General features: G+C 35.2%; 4 protein-coding genes across 7 annotated transcripts; 3 read left to right on the top strand and 1 right to left on the bottom strand.

Annotated features, from left to right (window-relative positions):
• Nucleotides 1-1,412: 1,412 nt before the first annotated feature.
• Nucleotides 1,413-4,586, top strand: LOC133701084 (putative 12-oxophytodienoate reductase 11). The gene is made up of 5 exons (XM_062124870.1): nt 1,413-1,816; nt 1,953-2,093; nt 3,049-3,179; nt 3,420-3,581; nt 3,774-4,586. The coding sequence occupies exons 1-5, from the start codon at nt 1,746-1,748 to the stop codon at nt 4,364-4,366; spliced, it is 1,098 nt and encodes a 365-aa protein (XP_061980854.1). The 5' UTR covers nt 1,413-1,745; the 3' UTR covers nt 4,367-4,586.
• Nucleotides 4,587-6,941: 2,355 nt separating this feature from the next.
• LOC133701807 (ras-related protein RABA2a-like) lies at nt 6,942-7,942 on the top strand. The gene is made up of 2 exons (XM_062125912.1): nt 6,942-7,166; nt 7,292-7,942. The coding sequence occupies exons 1-2, from the start codon at nt 7,002-7,004 to the stop codon at nt 7,778-7,780; spliced, it is 654 nt and encodes a 217-aa protein (XP_061981896.1). The 5' UTR covers nt 6,942-7,001; the 3' UTR covers nt 7,781-7,942.
• Nucleotides 7,943-8,436: 494 nt separating this feature from the next.
• Nucleotides 8,437-11,966, bottom strand: LOC133701808 (ras-related protein RABD1-like). The gene is made up of 8 exons (XM_062125913.1): nt 11,802-11,966; nt 11,654-11,726; nt 11,381-11,428; nt 11,249-11,296; nt 10,709-10,780; nt 10,311-10,466; nt 9,379-9,482; nt 8,437-8,851 (listed from the first exon to the last, which is right to left on the bottom strand). Exons 1-8 carry the CDS (start codon nt 11,813-11,815, stop codon nt 8,761-8,763), a joined length of 606 nt encoding a protein of 201 aa, XP_061981897.1. The 5' UTR covers nt 11,816-11,966; the 3' UTR covers nt 8,437-8,760.
• Nucleotides 11,967-12,169: 203 nt separating this feature from the next.
• Nucleotides 12,170-18,397, top strand: LOC133701806 (leucine--tRNA ligase, cytoplasmic-like). 4 transcript variants are annotated; one of them, XM_062125909.1, is made up of 4 exons: nt 12,170-12,303; nt 12,380-12,467; nt 14,221-14,437; nt 14,906-18,397. In XM_062125909.1, the coding sequence occupies exon 4, from the start codon at nt 14,925-14,927 to the stop codon at nt 18,186-18,188; it is 3,264 nt and encodes a 1,087-aa protein (XP_061981893.1). In that variant the 5' UTR covers nt 12,170-12,303; nt 12,380-12,467; nt 14,221-14,437; nt 14,906-14,924; the 3' UTR covers nt 18,189-18,397. The 4 variants fall into 4 exon arrangements, with proteins under 4 accessions (XP_061981893.1, XP_061981891.1, XP_061981895.1 ...); XM_062125907.1 differs by having other exon boundaries at nt 14,205-14,437; XM_062125911.1 differs by lacking the exon at nt 12,380-12,467 and having other exon boundaries at nt 12,209-12,379.
• The last annotated feature ends 3,085 nt before the right edge of the window (nt 18,398-21,482 follow it).

Here is a 21,482-nt window from a genome sequence, read left to right as displayed (position 1 = left end):
AAATGGAAAGTGACATCAAAAGCAAACGTTGCATTTTTTATTTTGTCAACATTTAAGATTGTGGGGGTGGTTGATTCATAAAATATTTTTTACTGTATTAAAATAATTTTTTATTTTTAATATAGATAATTTAAAATAAAAAATTCAAAAAATATTTTTTTAATACAAAAACAATACAGTACAGTCTAAATTATATTAATTGGTTGGCATGTGACATACACCATGACATCAAACAGCAGGATTCATCTGGGTGCTGATCAACGGTGGTCCCACCGGTCCTCTATATATAATAAATGTGTCAAAATCCACATAGCGAGGCAACACAATTAGTCAATGCCAAAAAACATGCCCTCCAATTATATCAAAAGTTCCAATTTTATACCCAAACAATTTTTTATATTAATTTCATCTCTAGAATTTTAGAAATTACATGCTTGAGTATTATGATAACTTTTGTGATTGTGATTTAAAAATATAAATTAAAAAAATTATAAATTATAGCATTTTTCTAATTAAAATTTTATTTTATTTTTTAATAGGATCTATATAAAACCGTGATATATATTGATTAACTAAACATTTTCAAAACTATAATAAAAGCAAAATGAAGTTTTAATCTCATCTCATTATACTTTCGAATGAACCCGAAAACTTACGTATATTTTTAAACACTTTTTTATTGTAGTTCTGATGGTAAAATTCATCATTTTATACCTAAACTAAATTGATGTTTTATGTTAAAATAATTTTTTGATCGAGAAATCAAGATAATAAAATTCGATTAGTCTTATCACCAAACAATTTTTTTAATATATAGTAAACTATACCAAACTTGATGGTTTTTATTAGATAAACATGATACTCTCTTAATTAAAAAATCAAAATAATAGAGGTAAGATTAGGGGTGAATTAAAAAAATTTGCAAATTAATTAAACTGAAAAAATAAAAAAATAATTGAAAAAACAAAAAAAAAACAATTAAAATATTTTAAAAAATATTCAGTTCAGTTTGGTTTCATAAGTTTGAAATCGAAAAACCTCAACTGAACTGAAACGGTTTAATTAAAACTAAACCGAACCAAACCATACTGAAAAACCAAACCAAACTGAAACCAAGCCCATCAGAAAGTCTAAAAAAACCTAAAAAATAATATAATTTTTGGTTTTTAATGTAAATTAACCGAATCAAAATTAAATCAAATATAACCGAAACTGGTCAGTTGAGTTTTGATTTTTAATATAAATAACTAAATCAAACCAAATTAAAATGGTTGTTGGAAACCGATTTCAATTTGATATTTGATATTTTTTAAAATTTTAATTTAATTATTTTTATAGATAAAAATCATAACAAACAAAAAATAATATCAATAAAAAAAAAAAGTTGGGAGTCAGAAGTGAATCCCCAGTAATTCAGGGATATATTTAAGATTTTCCCTCTGACTTCAAGGCGGCCATGAGATACTGCCGGCGAAGCTCACTCTTGTTGTTCTTGATGGCTTTTGCTTTGAATATTAAAGAACCCACACGAGCTCCCTTTTCTCCTTGCATCAGCAACACCCCACCTGTTCTTTTTCATCTCAATTATTGCCCTTTAAAAAGAAAAAAAAATCGAGGAGGGAGCCGGTTGTGTGGTTGTGTGTTTGTGTGTATAAATAACAGCGTTGTATCATGACTCCAAAGCCGAGTTGAATACAGGGTGTAGAAGAGAAGATAGAAAGCAGAGATCGAAGGAAAGGAAAGAAATGGCAGCCAGCACCAACCCCATCCCTTTACTCGCTCCATACAAAATGGGGAAATTCAACCTCTCTCACAGGTTCGTGTGTATTAGCTAACCCTCTTGCCCCCATCTCCTCCTTCTACTGTATGATTGACGCTTCGATGGGGAGCCGAATCATGGGTTATTATTGTTTGTTAATCATCTTGTTTTTCTGCCCTTTTATAATTGCTAGAGTTGTTATGGCACCATTAACAAGGAATAGATCCTACAACAACATGCCTCAACCACATGCCATCCTATACTATTCTCAACGCGCTACCAATGGAGGCCTCCTCATTTCCGAAGCAACTGGGGTTTCTGACACAGCTCAAGGGTAACTTCTCTTATTTCACCACTTTTACTCTACATTTAGGAATTTCCTTACTAATTCTGTACTTGTTCGAGAAAATAAGGCATACCATCAAATCTTAAGTTGTTAATCTATGAATCAATTAAGGTAATGAGTTGAAGCTATTGTCAGGTCATTGAATCATTGGAATTGTTTGATCATCTAAAATATTATATGTATATACTATGATACATGTGGAATATAAAAAATAAAAATAAAATAGTAATCGTATAATTTTAGTTTTACACCTATTTAAATTCAGTTATAAACTTATCAAAATTTCATTCAAACTGATTGAAAATTTTTAGTGGTATCACAACCTTGTTAGGCTGTTAATAATAAGAAAGTTTAGTCAAAGCATATTTCGCAATGTTGGTAAACTGCGGTGACCGTTAGTCAGCCGCGGTAGCTAAAGTTAGGCGTTCTGGTGGACTCAAGCGGTGTTTCTATTGTTAGATTTACCTTGCTGAACTTCATTACTAATTACTCTTTTCAAGTATTTGTTGTCAGTCAGTTTTTGGTGTAGATTATTTATATCATCCTCTAGATCTAGATGTTCAAGGAGTACCTCTTGCAGAAGTGCTTCGCCTTGTTCAATTAGATAAAATGGAAAAGTTTAAAGAAAAATATAAATTTCTTTGTACAGGCTCGGTTCAAGTAGTACTGTTTTGTGATTGAATTGACTTTAAATTATATTTATTGTAAAATACAAGAACTTTCAGATAAAGATTTATGTGTAAGAGGACTAATATAGAAATTATTAGTTTTGTGTTTGGTTAGTGTTTTAGAACAAAAGGGATAGAAATGCATTTTATTAGAGGGACGAAGACAGACATAAAATAAGTCTTAGGTTATTGTAATTTATATATATATATATATATATATATAATTTTTAACATATTACCATGATTTTCATTTATTTTTCTTATTTGATTTAAAGATATCCTGAAACTCCTGGAATTTGGACTGAAGAGCAAGTGAAAGCATGGAAGCCAATTGTGGATGCTGTTCATGAGAAAGGTGGCATTTTGTTTTGCCAAATTTGGCATGTGGGTCGTGTCTCCACTTATGGTATGTGCTTTCACTTCAGCTGATTTCAAATATGATTCTATATATATATATATAAAATCTCAAGTCCCATGGTTCAATCTATTATCAAAATGCACAAGAAATCAAAGAAAAGAAGAAAGCTCCATCATAATCCAACCATTTTTTGAATTAATTTCTTCATCGTATCCGTTAATTTCAAGAGTATGAGCCAAATAGAGTTGTAATTTATTTGACAAATGTAGCATGATTTTTGCAATACAGAGTTTCAGCCGAATGGGGAAGCTCCCATATCATGCACTGATAAAGGAGTGACACCAGGTCTTGACGGAGAAGACTGGTCACCTCCTCGTCGATTAAGAGCCGACGAACTTCCTTGCATTGTTAATGATTTCAGACTCGCTGCCCGCAACGCCATTGAAGCTGGTGTGTTTGTTGGCTAGCTATAGTGTACGCACACACACACACTATAGCATGTTAGCCGCGTATCATAATGTCTCCGGATGATGAGTACTATGAGGCATAAAAACTATTGCTTGAAGGGATCATCAGAATTGTTCATGTGTAGCTATTCAAATCCAAGTACTTTCATGATGAAAAACAGTATGTATTTGACAGGATTTGATGGAGTTGAGATTCACGGGGCAAATGGTTACTTGATTGATCAGTTCCTTAAAGATCAAGTAAATGACAGAACTGATAATTACGGTGGGAGCTTGGAAAATAGGTGCCGCTTTCCATTGGAAATATTGGAAGCTGTAGTTGATGAAGTTGGAGCTGATAAAGTTGGCATGAGACTATCTCCGTATGCTAACTACATGGAAGCCGTTGATTCAAACCCAAAAGAACTTGGCCTTTACATGGCAAATGCATTAAACAAATTTGGGATTCTTTATCTCCATGTAATTGAGCCAAGAATGGTTAAAGCGAACGACATATATGAAACTCCTCACAGTCTACTTCCAATGAAAAATGCCTTTGAAGGGACTTTTATAGCTGCTGGAGGATACCGTAGAGATGATGGTAACAAGGCTATAGCTGAGAATTACGCAGATCTGGTGGCATTTGGAAGATTGTTTCTGGCTAATCCAGATTTGCCAAAACGATTTGAGTTAAATGCTCCTCTTAATAGGTACAACAGGAACACTTTCTACATTCCTGATCCTGTTGTTGGCTACACTGACTATCCTTTCCTTGATGTTCTGGCTTAAACGAACATTAATATCGTTAACAGCATGTAATACGTACTGAAGTTTTCTGCTTCTTCTTCTGGTATATAATAAATGTTTCAGCATGTATAAAGTATGGTGATGGTGGAAGCAGCCGGCAAGCTTGTGTGAGGAGTGTTCATATTTTGTTTGTAATCAATGGAAATAATATCTTTCTTCTCACTCTTTGAATAATCTATCCAAGGATTTTCTGTTTTTTGAATGTTTCACTTTCAGATTCATTTTGGTACATGTGAGTACTAAAATTACTAGAAATTATCATAATCTTATCTTTGAATTCGCAAGCAACTTTACAGGGTTGCTTAAGATCACACCACTCTTTTATCTGGGAGGACTCTCATTGCACCTTCACAGAGACCGAAGCTTAAGATCTTCAAAAAAATAGCTACTCATGAATTCAAATTTTATTACTTTTATTTTAATTAATGTAATTAAATATAAGAAAATATAAGTTTATTAGTTTAAATTTCACTATTTTTATTTTAATTAATAAACTTAAATATAAAATAATATAAGTTTATCCAAGTTTTAAATTTAATGAGTATTTTATATGTTTGTGAGTAATATAAAATCTTATTTAACATTATTTTGAATTGAAAAGATTATTTAATATGTAAGTAAGATTTGAATTCTCAACTTTACTGGTGAGATTCAAGAGGATAATTTCCTTTTTTTTGTTACAAAAAATCTGAAATAAAATAATTGAACTTTTATCGACTACCATTGTAATTAAAATGATTAAAATATCTCTAGAATAAATTAAAATAATTATTATAATTTATCCTTAGGTTTACATAAAATAAAAAATATAATTAAGAATAAAATGCAGAATAAGTAATTCAGAGTTAGAGTCTGTTTAAGAATGTAGTAAATATTATTTTTCAAAGGGTTTTATACTTGGAAATATATTAAAAAAATATATTTTTTATTTTTTAAAATTTATTTTTGACATCATATTAAAATAATCCAAAAATACTAAAAGCAAAATTAATTCAAAGCAAGAAAAAAATTAAAATTTGATGAAAATCCGATTCAATCCCAATCCCAAACGAAGCCTTATAAGAATTGATTTATGTCAACCTCAACTTAACCTTTTGAGTTGAGATGTTTTTTTAACATGGTATTAGAGTTTTATTAATTAAGCGGTTACAACTTAAAATCTCACTATTTTCATCGTATTTGATAAAATTAATAACACAAAGTAGTTTGAGTCTATGCAAATTTCAAATTCAAAGAGCAAAATAATATAAATAATAATAGTTTAAGTTTTTAGATTTAAAAAATTCTTCAATAAAGCTTAAATTTAAAATTAAATAAGTTAACTTTGTAAACCCAAATTTTTTTTACCTTAAATTACATTATTTTTTTTAAAAAAATCCAGATTATTTTAATGATACAGCCTGGTCCAGGATCAAAGCTAGTGGTATCATGTAATTAACTAAAAACACGATATATTTTTTTTTATATAAAATTTCCTTTATTTCCAGTTAGTTTCTGAATTTAAAAAACAATTAATCCGTCATCGTTAAACAGATGTTACCATGTGAATCTGCACCACAACTAATATGGGCATTTTCGTCCTATTACTATTGTTACAATTCAATTTTAACCCTTGTTCTTTATATTTTTTCAATGTTACCCTTTTAATTTTCTAAAGTAACAATATCATCTCTAACCATTAAATAGCCTCTTTTTTTTTTCTTAAACTTTTTTCAAGTTTTTTTTTCTTTTTAAGATTTCTAATTTGTTTATAGCATCAATAACGTACACCTGGCTTCGAGAGTAAAGTATGAGAGAAAATTAAGGAAAAATAAAAAACATAAAAATACACTCTTTGTTATTTATAAATTATTTAGGAACGCGGTGCAAACCGTGTTTCCAAAAAATTCAATTTTTTTTACAAAAATTTAATATGATTTATATGTTTTAAATCGTTTTGATGTGCTAATATCAAAAATAATTTTTAAAAAATAAAAAAAATATCATTTGCATGCATTTCGGCACGAAAAGTTATTTAAAAAGTAATCGCTACTACACTACCAAACATATTCTTAATACATACAGCATTGGAACATAAAAACACATGTAAGCATATTTGATTAGAGAGTTTGGAAAAAAATATATAAAATAAATTTATTTTTATAATAGTTTAAGAATAAATTTTTATCCTTTTAAAAATGAAGAACGTGGAAGACATGCTATTTAGTGTCCTCTCTTTATTTTTTGAAACAACTAAAAGCAAGGTGTGTGTAGAAACGGAAGCAAATTGTTTTTTTTTTTTTTAATTTTTTATTTAAAATGAATATTTTTTTTATTTTCATACTAATATTAAAAATAACCTTTTCTATTATGTTAATATATTTTAAATAAAAAATACTTTAAACCGCAGTGCAATCATAATACCAAACACACCATGCATGATCTATTAAGATGACACCTCTAGGGAGAAATTGAAACTTTTAAAAACTAAAGGGGTAAAATTAAACTATTTTAAAATTATAAGGGTAGAAATGTAACATTTGATATTTCATTCAAACAATAATAAAACAGGCATCGTCTTCTCCTTTTCTCACCCTTTTCTTCTCTCTCAGAGCTACAGACAGAGAAAGAGGAGGAGATGGCGAGGAGACCCGACGAGGAGTACGATTACCTGTTCAAGGTAGTGTTAATCGGCGATTCCGGTGTCGGAAAATCGAACATCCTCTCCCGATTTACTCGCAACGAGTTTTGTTTGGAGTCCAAGTCCACCATCGGCGTCGAATTCGCCACTCGCACTCTTCAAGTAACTAACCCTAACTCCTATTCTACTAACACACTTTTCTTGATCTACTTCAAGCCCTCATTTTGATCTGTGTTAGTTTCAATGGAATTTAGATCGGAATTTTACTTGTGTGTTGTGCTTGATAGGTTGAAGGAAGGACAGTGAAGGCGCAGATATGGGACACGGCAGGGCAAGAGCGATACAGAGCGATCACGAGTGCCTACTATAGGGGCGCGCTTGGAGCTCTTCTGGTGTATGATGTAACAAAGCCAACGACTTTTGAAAACGTGAGTCGGTGGTTGAAGGAGCTGAGGGATCATGCAGATTCCAATATTGTGATCATGTTAATTGGGAACAAGACTGATCTTAAACATCTTAGAGCAGTAGCTACTGAGGATGCTCAAAGTTATGCTGAGAAAGAAGGGCTTGCTTTTGTGGAGACATCTGCTCTTGAAGCCACCAATGTTGACAAGGCTTTTCAAACAATTCTTTCTGAGATATATAGGATTATTAGTAAGAAGACACTTTCTTCGGGAGAGTCAGCAGCACCTGTGAGTGTCAAAGATGGGAAGACCATTGTAGTTGGAGGACCCGATCCCAGCACTAAAAAGACCACCTGCTGCTCTTCTTCTTAGTGAAGATGATATGTGTGGTTGTGGGCAGTTTCCCACCTCTTCTTGTTCATTTGATTTACGTCGGCTTTCCCTTGTTTTTTTCCCCTGATTTTTCTGTTTTTGAACTTGTTGTGGTTGAATTTCATATCCCTTTGCATGATATATTGAAAGTTTAGTTTTTTACTGTCTTGTGTTTTGCTTCAAGATCTCTTTGTTAATGATCGTGGAGAATGCAATGGTTGATCAGTGCATTAGCTGTTGATTGCCATGATTTTACCTAATAAGTGCTTCATGGCTTATGCAACTGAGCACTTTGTGGTTTCCTTGGGCATTCCGACTTCGAAGACGAAGAGAATGCATTGCTCTGCAACCATAGACATCCCATAGCATCTTTATAGAAGCAGGGCCGTGGAGAGGAATGCGCATGGCAAAGCCAACATCCAATCGTAAACTGAATTCTTCTTCTTCCCCAGCAGTTGATTGCTCATTTCCATCGTTTCGTAATGCAATAGCCGAGGAAGGGAATGGCAGCACAAATGATGCATAGTCCTGAGATAATTGCACACATTGGACGTTTAGATGCCAACTGTTCCACTGCGCCTGCCCTGCTGTTCAATTCTACAAAACTTAAGAAGCCATAGCTCTAGTTTTTAGAACATTTATCTGGAGATTCGGCATTGATAAGATACATGTAATTGCATTTGAATAAATACCATTTACACTGCTTGAGATTTCTCCCAACCAATTTGCATGTCATTCGTTCCCTTGCAGTCACTTTCCTGTTTCTGATAGATAAACAGTTGCCTTTTTTCAGATATTTAACATCTCGGTTACATTTCAATAGAATCCAGATCCCTTTGATAAAACTTCAGAATTTTCACAGACAGACAACTTCAAGCACATCATAACTGGCAGTTTCTGGGAGATCCATATGATTACCAAGTCAACAGCATGTTTTTGCCTAAAAACCTTGGGACACCATTAAAAGTACTCGCGAATAGCTAACCGCAACAGTTGTTCTTCTGCTCGATTGGCTGCCCCTTCATCTGAACAGTTCCTGTTGAATTGTTAGCAGTTGGCTGGTTATTCATCCTGCAAAAAATCTTGAGTTAGTGGAAAGAAAGAAGAAGAAGAATGTTTATTAGTAAAAGAACACTGTTTAATTTTATTCCATGAAATCACACAGGCAACATACACTGTATCACAGCAACCAAATCTAAGCAACTTTGGCAGAAATAATGCATGGGAGATTAATAATATGACAACCATCCCAGTTTATCTATGCAACAAAACAGAAGTGAGGAAAAGTAGATTGAGAAAGAATCTAATATCTTCTAGCTGGGATATCTTAAAATAGCTGATCTTTCCAGTTTAAGGGTGCACATAGAACAAGACATCTACATTATCGGCAACGGCTAGGGTGTCAAAAGATTGCATCTTCTACATATAATGATTCATTCCGATTAAAGTAGAGGAAAAATTAAGAAATCTAAAATAGCTAACTGAGATAACATCAGAGTATAACAAAAATTATTAATCACTAAGAACACGCATTTGCAATCAATAAAAAAATAGAACTTGAATTAAGAACAGCAGGAACAAGTTGATTTGTGGTTTACTTTTTCTTAATTTCACCAGCCATGGTTAAGAATGCTTGCTCCACATTTATCGAGTCTTTAGCACTTGTCTCTAGGAAAGGAATGCCAAGCTCATCTGCAAACGCCTGCAGTTTATCCAGGTAGAAGAAAGAAGGATCAATTTACAAACAGAAACCATTATCCGATCAAAGAAAATCCTTTGGAAAGCCCTTCAAGTTTAACAATATATCATCATTATTCTTTCAGCTGCTAAGATTGCTTTAAGCCATCTGATATTCAAGTTTAACAATATATCATCATTATTCTTTCAGCTGCTAAGATTGCATTAAGCCATCTGATATTCAACTAGAAAAGTTGCCGCTGCATCACCGGTAAATGTAAAGGAAACAGCTTAATTTACATACATCTGTAGGAAGCTTTCATTTTTTCTTATATTAGAAGACACATGCACAGAAGCAAACTTTCAATATGGCTATGTGATCGAAAATGACAATGTCAAGGAACATTATGACATCATCTCAAGAAGGATAAGACCAGTTTTATGCAAGAAAGCTCTAGTTCCGTACATTTTTGAGAATCATCAATCTCAGATTTTGCAAAAAACACAGGCCTGCCTATAACTGAAACTAGACAAGATTACATGAAAGCATCCCTTCAAGGAATACACACTTCAACAAACTTTTATCTGTCTTATTAAAACGGTAAGAAAAACTTTCCCTCGGTGCATATGCAGGGCATCACTAAAGTAAAAGAAAATAATTCGCTGGACTAGGTTATTGAATATAGCACAGCTGGTCATCAGTCCTAACTTAGCACAAGATCGTCCCTGATGGTTCAGCAAACTCGGCCAGAAGAAACTCGGCCAGAAGAAACTCGGAACAGCAGACAGGCCCTCAGGAAAACTTAATATCATATGATTCATATCAAAGCTAACTGAATTTAAATAGATATACCTTTGCTGTTTGTGTGTCCACAACCTTGTTCTCAACTAGATCACACTTATTTCCAACTAAAAGTTTGCAGACACTATCATTTGCATATCTATCAATCTCATTCAACCACTGCTTGACATTGTTGAAGCTCTCCATCTCGGTAACATCATAGACTATCTGTTGTAATCCCATGGGACACAAACTATCAGATTCTTGAACATGACTTCATTTAGCATAGTGAGATTTGAAAATGTATCAACATAAAATGCGCATAATCATGGCACAATGTCCCAAAGCATAAGAGTTCGCTTTCAGAAATCAGTAAAAGCAGTTCATCAGGAAGACCATATAATCAGTATGTTTGTTGTGCGGGCGCACATGGCTTTTCTATATTTCAAAATAATAGGAGAAATTCTCACGATTATCCCATGTGCTCCTCGATAATAACTGCTTGTTATGGTCCGGAAGCGCTCCTGTCCAGCTGTATCCCACTGAAATTTCAAAAACAGATTAAATGTCAAAGTTAAATTTAAAGGGTAATCACAAAGAAACATATTTGAACACAAAAGGAAAGATGATACGTATTTGTGACAATGATTATATTACATAAATCTTATAATTCCAACCAACAACATTGGCAATAGTCCTTGAAGCTTCTGAAATATGCACCATTTTTTCAGACACACAACATGCATAGGGTTTTATCTGTTTAACTTAAATATTGCCTGGCTCATTATAGCAAACATCTTATTTCCTGCATGCAAGTGAACCATTCGACCTCAACACGAAAACATCAGTCACCTAAATTTCCAAATACCCATTTCAAACATTTGTTCCAACTAGACAGATGTGCACCTATCTAGTTAGGGATTACCGTTAATCTCAATTTCAATATTAAACAAAAAACCCCGCAAGACAAAAGACCATATTCGAAGAAAAAAGCAGCTATCTATACTCACAATCTGCAGCTTGCTTGTCTTTCCATCCTGCTCCACAGTCCTGATTTTCTACAATATAACCAACAACTTTAAGACTATAAAAAACATCAAAATGGAAGTCCAGAGAGACATATACAGTAGACAGAGACTTACAAAATCAACACCAATGGTACTGATATAGCTGTCTACATAAGAGTCATCCTGAGAAATTATGAAATAAAAAAACCAAGTTAAATTTAAACACTAATCTCCAGCCCATTAAACAATAAATAATCTCCTAATTACTCTCTAACCCACTAAAGTTAACAGCATATTAGCAACCCAATTAAGCTCTTTTTACTAAAGCATCAACCTTTCTTCCTCGTAATCACATTCATAAAAAAAAATTACATAATCGATAGCTATAATTGATAATTCTCAACTTACAGCAAATCTGAGAAGCAGACACGATTTCCCAACAGATGAGTCTCCGATTAGCAAAAGCTTAAACAGATAATCACTACAAAAAAAAAAGATTGTGTAAGCAAAAACAAAATAGAAAAGGGAAAGTATTAAAAGAGAGAAAATGGCTTACTATTCGTTGCTCATAACTGGGATCCAAACGGAAATGGAAAATGAGAAGGGGGTATCTTTCTTGGGGGTTTCTCTTTGATGAAGAAATGGGAAAAGCAGAGAGAGAGAGAGAGAGAGAGTCTGTGTGTGTGATTTTTGGAGATTGTCTCACATGTCGAGGCAAGGAGTGCCCACCACTACTCTATGATTAACGATTAACATTAACAATTAACAAAAACACTAAGAGGCGTTGCTTAATTACCGTGTACCTAGACACATTTGATACACAGTGTTATTAACTTTTTTATTTTTTACATTTTCTGCTTTTAGGAGACGTGGAAGCAAGGCAACCATATTTTTTCCTTCTTTTCTCGGTCACCTCTCTGATTTCTGAAACATAACACGGGAGAGGAAGGAGAGAAGGGAGTACGAAGCGGATAGAATGAAAAGGGAGGGAGGGAGGCGTGGCAGGAAGAAAAAAGTGGCATGCTCTCGGGTTGCTGACGAGGAAGGTGGTGATGATGGTGGGTTTCGATTCACCTCCTTTTGCTGCATTATGTCTATGCGGGGAACCTTCCTCTAAACCTTCTTTCATGGCAGGTACTGCTAGGCTCAGTTTGTGGTTTCGTCGAATTCTTATCCCATTACCTCCATGCCTTTTCTCTTCTTTTTCACGACAATCATCCTGGTTTGGTCTCTTTTACTTGGTTTTGCATTCTTAATTCATGCTGATGTTTTACTTTTGAGTTTTATGATGTTTTCCTTCGAAAATACATTTAATATCAGTATATTAAAACAATAAAAAAAAATAAAACATTGTTTGTAACATAATTCTAATTAACATTATATATAACAAATGCCATTGATCTATAGGCCATGGATAGAATTCTTGCTAAAATTTGGCATTGCAAGTCTTTAGAAACTTGTACTTCTCTCTTTGATCATGCTTTGAGGCTCACTTAGCCCACTGACTTGGAATTCAAATAAGAAATCATGTAGAGGTGAGTGTTGTAGACTATTCAGCCCATTAATTCCTAACATGGAGATCAATCATTTTAGAAAGAAACATTCGATTGTGCCGACCAAAAAGTTTTTTTTTTTTATTATTTTTTAATTTTATCCTTGAATATTTTTTATTAATCAATCAGGTTATTTTTGGTTTGATCAACATGCTCACAGCTCATGTTAAAAGAATTCCTATATAATTTAATTTTAAGTTTGAGCTGGATAATAAGTTGAATAAAATAATTTTTTTTTAATTTTATTTTTAGATATTTTTAACGATAGATCAAATTAATTTTAGACTAAGTCAAATATGTTATATATTGAATCAATTTCTACACGGTTTAATTTTAAACTTGAATTAAATAAATAATCAAATAAAAAATTTCAAAATTAACCTATTAAAATGAGTTTAATAATAATATTAAATAATTTAATAATAATATCAAATAGTTTTTTTTACAGCTAAATATGTTGATCACAACAGAATACAATTTTAATCCGATATTCGCAGCATAAATTATCTGACCGCAAACCAGTATAATAGAAATAAATAAAAAAGCTGAGAATCTCGAAAAAGAATAAAAATAAAAGAGAGGGGATAAAGTTAATTTCAAGAAACCTCATCCCAAAGTTCCCAAACCCTGATTGATCGATCGATTGATCAGTGGCATAATCATGCATTTTCCTGCAGCATATATTCTTCATGTCATGATTCATATCATAGACAAGGTATCTGTGATTGTAAAAATATATATTATTCTTCTGCACACCAGAAACCGAAAGGGTAATTATCATAGTTTTTAGACTCGGATTTGAGTTTTGACCGGATCTTGCCGGGTCAACCCTTCGAGTTTTTCTTTTCCTTATTTTTTCTTCAACTCAGCCCGGGTTGGCCGAGTTCCTAATCGACTTGCTGGGCCGGATTTTAAAACTATGTAATTATTGCTATAAATCAAAGTTAGAGTCTATAATCTCTTCAAGGTTGAATAAAAAATTAATAGTTTGGATCAAGGACCTAATTGGTTATCAAAGGATAATAATAGGACTAGATTTGAGGCATCTCCATAGAAATCCTATTCTTCCTTGTTTTTTCTTTTCGAACTTTTCCACTTTAATAAAGGTATTTAGCTATTTTAACCATTTGTAAGATCACGATTCATATAATAAAACATAAAAATTAAAGTTTTTTTTTTTGAAATGCACATTTATATAACAAATGGCTAAATGTTCTTACTCCAAATTTAATTTTAAAGATAAAGTGAACAAATTTACTGATATATAGAAGTTCTTTCAACTTCATCCATTGTGTGATAATTTCTCTGATTAAAAATTTAAAATCATGCTCATTAGGCAATATATATTGCGTGATGTATAAATTTGGGTACTAAATTGAAATCACACGTAAATTTGGTGGACTTAGTTTTCCCTCGGGTCAGATTCCGTGAGCTGAGCGGCTTGGATTCTCTGAACCCGGCAGACAACCTTCAGCGTTATTCTTCTTCTCAGCAGCAAAGCCACTGTCAAATCCTTGCTCTCCAAGCAACTTCTACATTTGTTTATAAAGTCTCTCTTTGGCCCTCTGGCTCTTCATAAGCAAAACCTTCAAGTGTTTCCTCGGAATTTGTTTCTGCGATCTGTCTTGAAGCAAAACAGGTACTCACTGTTTTTTTTTTCTTTCTATTTTGTCGTGCATGCTTGTCTCGGATGATCAAAGCTGAACCGGGTTTCCTTTATTTCTTCTAAAGTTGTAATTTTTATCGCTTTAAGGTATAATTAATCATTTATATTTTGTGGGCTAATTCAGTTTATTGGAAGCTTGGCTTCTTCTTTTTTATTTTTTTTCGTTTTCTTTGATGTGTATAATGAGCTCTGGCTATTTTCCAAGTGCATGATGGAGCCATGAAAATATATTGCCGGCTTGGGTTTTCTTTCTTAATGTTTTTGGTCCTTTACGTGCTTGTAATTTAAGTTTTGAAAGGGAATGAATATATGTAGTTTTTGAGAAATTTTGGGATTTGACTTCGTGTGGTAAATTAAGTTTATATCAATTTGATATTCATTCATGGGGTTTGATTTTAGGTGTTTGACTGAGGTGTTGTATTTATTTTTTCCTTCGTGCAGTACTTGTCGATTTTGTGTGATGATGGCAACCGAGAGTGGAAAAGCTTTCACAAGGAGGGACCGGCTGTTGGAGATAGAGAAGAAGGTCCGTTGCTGGTGGGATGAGAAAGATGTTTTCCGGGCTGAACCTGGTGCTGGGCCAGCTAAACCAGGCGAGAAGTTCTTTGGCAACTTCCCATTTCCGTATATGAATGGGTTCTTGCATCTTGGACATGCGTTTTCGCTCTCCAAGCTTGAATTTGCCGCTGCTTTCCATAGATTGGATGGGACTAACGTGCTCCTTCCATTTGGTTTTCACTGCACCGGTATGCCTATACAGGCCTCAGCAGATAAGCTTGCAAGGGAGATTGAAGAGTTTGGCAATCCACCCTTGTTCTCGAAAGAGGTAGAGGAGCCAGTGGAATCGCAACCAGAGCCTGAGGATGCAAGTGCAGGTCCAACGCCAGATAAGTTCAGGGGCAAAAAGTCCAAGGCTGTGTCGAAATCAGGTGGACAAATGTTTCAGTGGGAGATTATGCGCAGTTTTGGGCTGTCTGACAGTGAAATAGCAGAGTTCCAGAAACCAGGAAAATGGCTGACTTACTTTCCGCCACTGGCCATGCAAGATCTGAAGGATTTTGGATTGGGATGTGATTGGAGAAGATCATTTATTACAACAGAAATGAATCCATATTTTGATTCATTTGTGCGGTGGCAGATGAGGAAGTTGAAGGACATGGGGAAGATTATCAAAGATAAAAGATACACTATATACTCTCCCTTGGATGACCAACCATGTGCAGATCATGACAGGGCAAGCGGTGAAGGTGTGTTGCCCCAAGATTACACTCTTGTCAAGATGGAAGTGCTGCCCCCTTTCCCACTTAAATTCAAAGCATTGGAGGGAAGAAAAGTGTTTCTAGCTGCTGCTACATTGAGACCTGAGACTATGTATGGACAAACAAATGCATGGGTACTGCCTGATGGCAATTATGGAGCTTTTGAAGTCAATGATACTGATGTCTTCATCCTGACAGAAAGAGCTGCCCTCAACCTTGCCTATCAGGGCTTCTCAAAGACCCCCAAACACCTTAATTGCTTGGTTGAGCTGACTGGGTATGATCTGATTGGTCTGCCATTGAAGTCTCCGCTTTCCTTCAACAAGGTCATTTATGCGCTTCCCATGCTGACCATTCTGACAGACAAAGGTACAGGGATTGTTACCAGTGTGCCTAGCGATGCCCCTGATGATTATATGGCATTGCGGGTTTTGAAAGCGAAACCAGCTTTCAGGGAAAGGTATGGCGTGAAGGATGAGTGGGTACTGCCTTTTGAGATTGTACCTATAATCAACATTCCAGAATTGGGCGATAAGGCTGCTGAAAAGGTTTGCTTGGACCTGAAAATTAAGAGCCAAAATGAGAAAGAGAAGCTTGCTGAAGCTAAGAGGTTGACGTACTTGAAAGGATTTACTGATGGCACAATGCTTGTTGGAGAATATGCAGGGATGAAAGTTCAAGAAGCAAAGTCATTATTAAGGACCAAGCTCATTGAGACAGGTGAGGCAGTCATGTACAGTGAGCCTGAGAAGCGTGTCATGTCAAGGTCTGGTGATGAATGTGTTGTGGCTCTGACGGACCAATGGTACCTCACTTATGATGATCCTCGATGGAAGGAATCAGCTGAGGAGTGCTTATCCAAGATGAATCTCTACTCTGATGAGACAAAACATGGCTTTGAGCATACTCTGGGCTGGCTAAATCGGTGGGCTTGCTCAAGATCTTTTGGGCTTGGGACTCGCATTCCATGGGATCCAGAGTTTCTTGTTGAATCATTGTCTGACTCTACTATTTACATGGCTTATTACACTGTTGCTCACTTGCTACATAACGAGGACATGTACGGTACAAACAAGGCTCATCCTGTTAAACCTGAAGAAATGACTGATGATGTCTGGAATTTCATCTTCTGTGATGGTCCATACCCCACATCATCAAAAATAGATTCGTCTGTTCTTGATAAGATGAAGAAGGAGTTCGAATATTGGTACCCATTTGATCTTCGAGTGTCTGGGAAGGACCTCATTCAGAATCACCTGACGTTCTGCGTCTTCAACCACACAGCAATCATGGCTAAGCATCACTGGCCACGTGGATTCAGGTGTAATGGACACATTATGCTCAATTCTGAGAAGATGTCCAAGTCTACAGGAAATTTCAAGACGCTGCGTCAGGCCATTGATGAATTCTCTGCGGATGCTACTCGGTTCAGTCTGGCTGATGCTGGAGATGGTGTGGACGATGCCAACTTTGTATTTGAGACTGCGAATGCTGCTATCCTTCGCCTTACTAAAGAGATTGCATGGATTGAAGAGGTTCTAGCTGCAGAGGCATCCCTGAGAACTGGTCCACCATCTACCTTTGCTGATCAGGTGTTTGAAAATGAAATAAATATTGCTGTTGAAACGACAAGAAAGAATTATGAAAAATACATGTTCAGAGAGGCGTTAAAGACTGGATTCTATGATCTCCAAGCTGCCAGAGACGAGTACAGGTTATCTTGTGGTAGCGGGGGCATGAATCATGGCTTGGTATGGCGTTTTATTGATGTGCAGACACGACTTATTACTCCTATCTGCCCACATTATGCAGAACATGTTTGGAGGGAGCTTTTGATGAAGGATGGATTAGCAGTGAATGCAGGCTGGCCTATAGCTGATTCTCCAGATGAAACTCTTAAGGCTGCCAACAAGTACTTGCAAGACTCGATTGTTTTGATGAGGAAGCTTCTTCAAAAGCAAATCACGGGTTCAAAGAAATCCAGTAAGAAGGCAGCTCCAGTTGCTACACTAACTGAAGAGAAGATAACAAGTTTGATATATGTGAATGAGGAGTTTGATGGATGGAAAGCAGAGTGCTTGAATATACTTCGTAGTAAATTTGACAAAAAAACAGGTACTTTTGCACCAGATGAGGAGATATTGGAGGCACTGCAAAAAAGTTCAGTTGGTCAAGATGCTAACTTTAAGAAAGTGCAAAAGCTTTGTATGCCTTTCTTGAGGTTCAAAAAGGACGAAGCTATAGCTATCGGGGCTCAAGCCTTGAATCTGAAGCTTCCGTTTGGGGAGATTGAGGTTCTTCAGGAGAACGTGGACTTGATCAAGAGGCAAATTGGTCTGGGGTCGGTGGAAATATTGTCTGCAACAGACCACGATGCTAAAGCCAAAGCTGGTGCTTTGTCCTCTGTACTGGATCGGAATCCTCCCTCTCCTGGAAATCCGACTGCTGTCTTCTTGATACAGTGAGAGGACTCATTCAGTTGCAATTTAAATCTATCTTCAGGGACATGGCTTTAGCTGATGCGAGACTTGTCTTTCTTCTGCCAGCAAGCTGTTTCCTTTAATTAATATAATCACATGCATGGATTTGTCTTTAGATTTTCTGATGTTAACTCTATTTGCTTTTACCTTACGCCCCTCTTGGTTAAATAAGTACAGAAAGTTGTCAGCATGCATGTTAATTTCTTCTTATGAGTTATATTATCATATACCCAGCCAAAACTAGAGTACTAAGAGAGTTTTTGAATCAAGTAATTTTGCAGAATCTCTTCTCTGTCAATACACTCACCAGACCACCAAATAGCAAGAGAGTTTTTCTTCCAAAAGAAAACTGCAGTCCCCCGGATATGCACCCCCCAAGTTCCCTTGTACATAGAAGGTTTTGCTATACAAGGAGTCTAACCCATTTCCCAAAAATCAGCATCTTTATATGATAAGATAATCTTTATAGCTAACATTAAGAGTCCTAAATTGTATACATTCCTAAGATTATATATGGTAACATTATATTGGTATCAATTTAAAGCTCAGCCTATGCCTTCCTCAGCATGTGCTGACATTATCAGCTTGTTTTGATTCCATCTCTGTTTTGGAACAGATTTTTCCTTTTTTGTCCAACTAAATATTGTCTCCGTATAGCTTGCGTATTCTTACTGGATTGTAGATTATCTTAATTCTTACCTAGTTCTTTAAAGTAATCAGGTAGCCTTATGGTACAGCAAGCATTATGTCTCAGAGTGAAAAGCTCCGCAAGTGTTCTATACATGAACCTCAATTTTGATTTTATCATAACGCTTTTCCTCCTTGAAAATGTCAATATATTCTCTTTTTCTTTTAATAGCTGTCATTTGTAGCTGTCAGTATATTCTCATTTTTTTATTCTATTTCTTTCATAGTTGTCACTATATTCTTCTTTCCTTGTTTAATTTCTGTCATAGTTGTATATCCCTTGATTCTCTCTAAAGATCTCAATTATTGTCTAGGCCTAGTATTTTAAAGGATCTGGTTATGTTTATTCAATCCTAGAATTCAGGGACTTGATACTTCTTGATGTATATATATATTGTAACTCTCTTAGTGAAAAATACAGAAAACATTTCAGAATTTCTCTTGTATTATCTTGTCATGGTATCAGAGCCACAATTCTGAAATCAATTCATCTTGTGTCTAGTTCCTTGTTTGGTTCTTCTATTATGTTTTTCTTGGACTTGATCTCTTGGTTCTTGTTTCTAGTTAAATCATGTCTCTGGAACGATCTGAACATTTTCTTGTTCGATTCACTGGAAAGAACTATTCTGCCTGGGCTTTCCAGTTTCAGATTTTTGTCAAGGGAAAGGAATTATGGGGTCATATTACTGGGACAGTTCCTGCACCTGACAGTGAGCAGGAAAAGGAGAAATATGTGAGATGGGAGGTGAAGGATGCTCAGATTATGTCTTGGATCCTTGGAAATATGGAACACTCCATGCTTCTCAATCTCAAGCCTTACAAAACCTCTAGAGAAATATGGGATTACCTGAAGAAAGTTTACAACCAAAGCAATACAGCACGAAGGTTCCAATTGGAACTCGAGTTGGGTCAACTCAGTCAAGGCAGTATGTCAATACAAGAGTTTTATTCTTCATTTGTAAATCTTTGGGCTGAGTACACAGACATTGTGTATGCAAGTGTACCTCTTGAAGGACTTATTGCTATTCAAAGTGTGCATGAGACCAGCAAGCGTGATCAGTTTTTAATGAAGTTAAGGGGGGAATTTGAAGCAATCAGGTCCAACCTGATGAATAGAGAACCAGTTCCTTTCTTGGATATCTATGTAGGAGAGCTTCTCAGGGAAGAGCAACGAATCATTACATAGGCTGTCTTGGAGCAAAAAGCTCAAAATTCTACTCCAATTCCTGTTGCATACACTGCTCAAGGGAGGTCTAAAGGAGGTAGAAATATGTCAAATGTCCAGTGCTATAGCTGCAAAGGATTTGGGCACATTGCCACTACATATACTAAAACATTCTGCAACTATTGTAAGAAAACAGGGCATATCATCAAAGACTGCTCCATCCGGCCTCTAAAGAAATCTGAAACTACCTATAATGTCTCGGTTAGTTCCTCAAATACTCCTAGTCCTGGTCGGTCCTCTATTACCCCTGAAATGGTCCAACAAATGATAGTTTCTGCCCTTTCTGCTTTAGGCCTTTCAGGTAACCGAAATTCTATTCCTAAGCCTTGGTATTTTGATTCTGCTGCTTCCAATCACATGACCAACACTGCCTTACCTTTAAATAATGTTCAAAAATATAAAGGCAATCTTCATATTCGTACTGCCGATGGTAATCCCTTGTCTATCACAGTTGTTGGTGATATTTCAGCCTTTCTGAATACTGTCTTTGTGTCTCCTAAGCTGTCCACTAATCTTATATTTGTTGGCCAATTAGTTGACAACAATTGTGATGTTCATTTTTCCAAATCTGGTTGTTTTGTGCAGGATCAAGTGTCCGGAAAGATGATCGCGAAGGGACCTAAAGTGGGACGCCTATTTCCCTTGCTTCTATCTCCCTCTCCTATGTCAAATTATGTTGCATGTAATGCTGTTCAATGTGATAATCAGGTGTGGCATAGACGTTTAGGACATCCTAATTCTCATGTACTTCGAGTCTTGTTTAAATCTAGTTTACTAGGAAATAAAAATTCGACTTCTTCTAATAATGATATTGTTGATTGTGCATCTTGCAAACTTGGTAAAAGCAAAACACTTCCTTTTCCATTGCATAAAACCCGCACCACCAAACCTTTTGAGATCGTGCATACTGATGCATGAGGTATTGCACCTGTCATTTCTCATGAACATTACAGATACTTTGTTACATTTATAGATGATTTCACTCGTTTTACTTGGGTATATTTTCTTCGATCTAAAAGTGAGGTCTTCTCTGTGTTTAAAGCCCTTCTTGCCTTAGTTGAGACACAATTTTCTGCCAAAATCAAAATTCTGCAATCTGATTCAGGTGGTGAATATATGTCAAATGAATTTCAATTTTTTCTTTAAAGTCATGGGATCATATCACAACGTTCTTGTCCTTTCACCCCACAACAAAATGGTGTGGCTGAAAGAAAGAATCGTCATCTTCTTGATATTGTTCGAACTCTTCTCCTTGAGTCATGTGTTCCTTCTCATTTTTGGTGTGAAGCTTTGTGTACTGCTGTTTATTTGATTAATTGAGTACCATCTCCCCACTTAAACAATGATTCTCCCTACGTTCGTTTGTT

Source organism: Populus nigra, chromosome 8 (assembly GCF_951802175.1).
Source record: "Populus nigra chromosome 8, ddPopNigr1.1, whole genome shotgun sequence".
Classification (NCBI taxonomy): Eukaryota; Viridiplantae; Streptophyta; class Magnoliopsida; order Malpighiales; family Salicaceae; genus Populus; species Populus nigra.
This window is presented reverse-complemented; position numbering and strand designations above follow the sequence as displayed.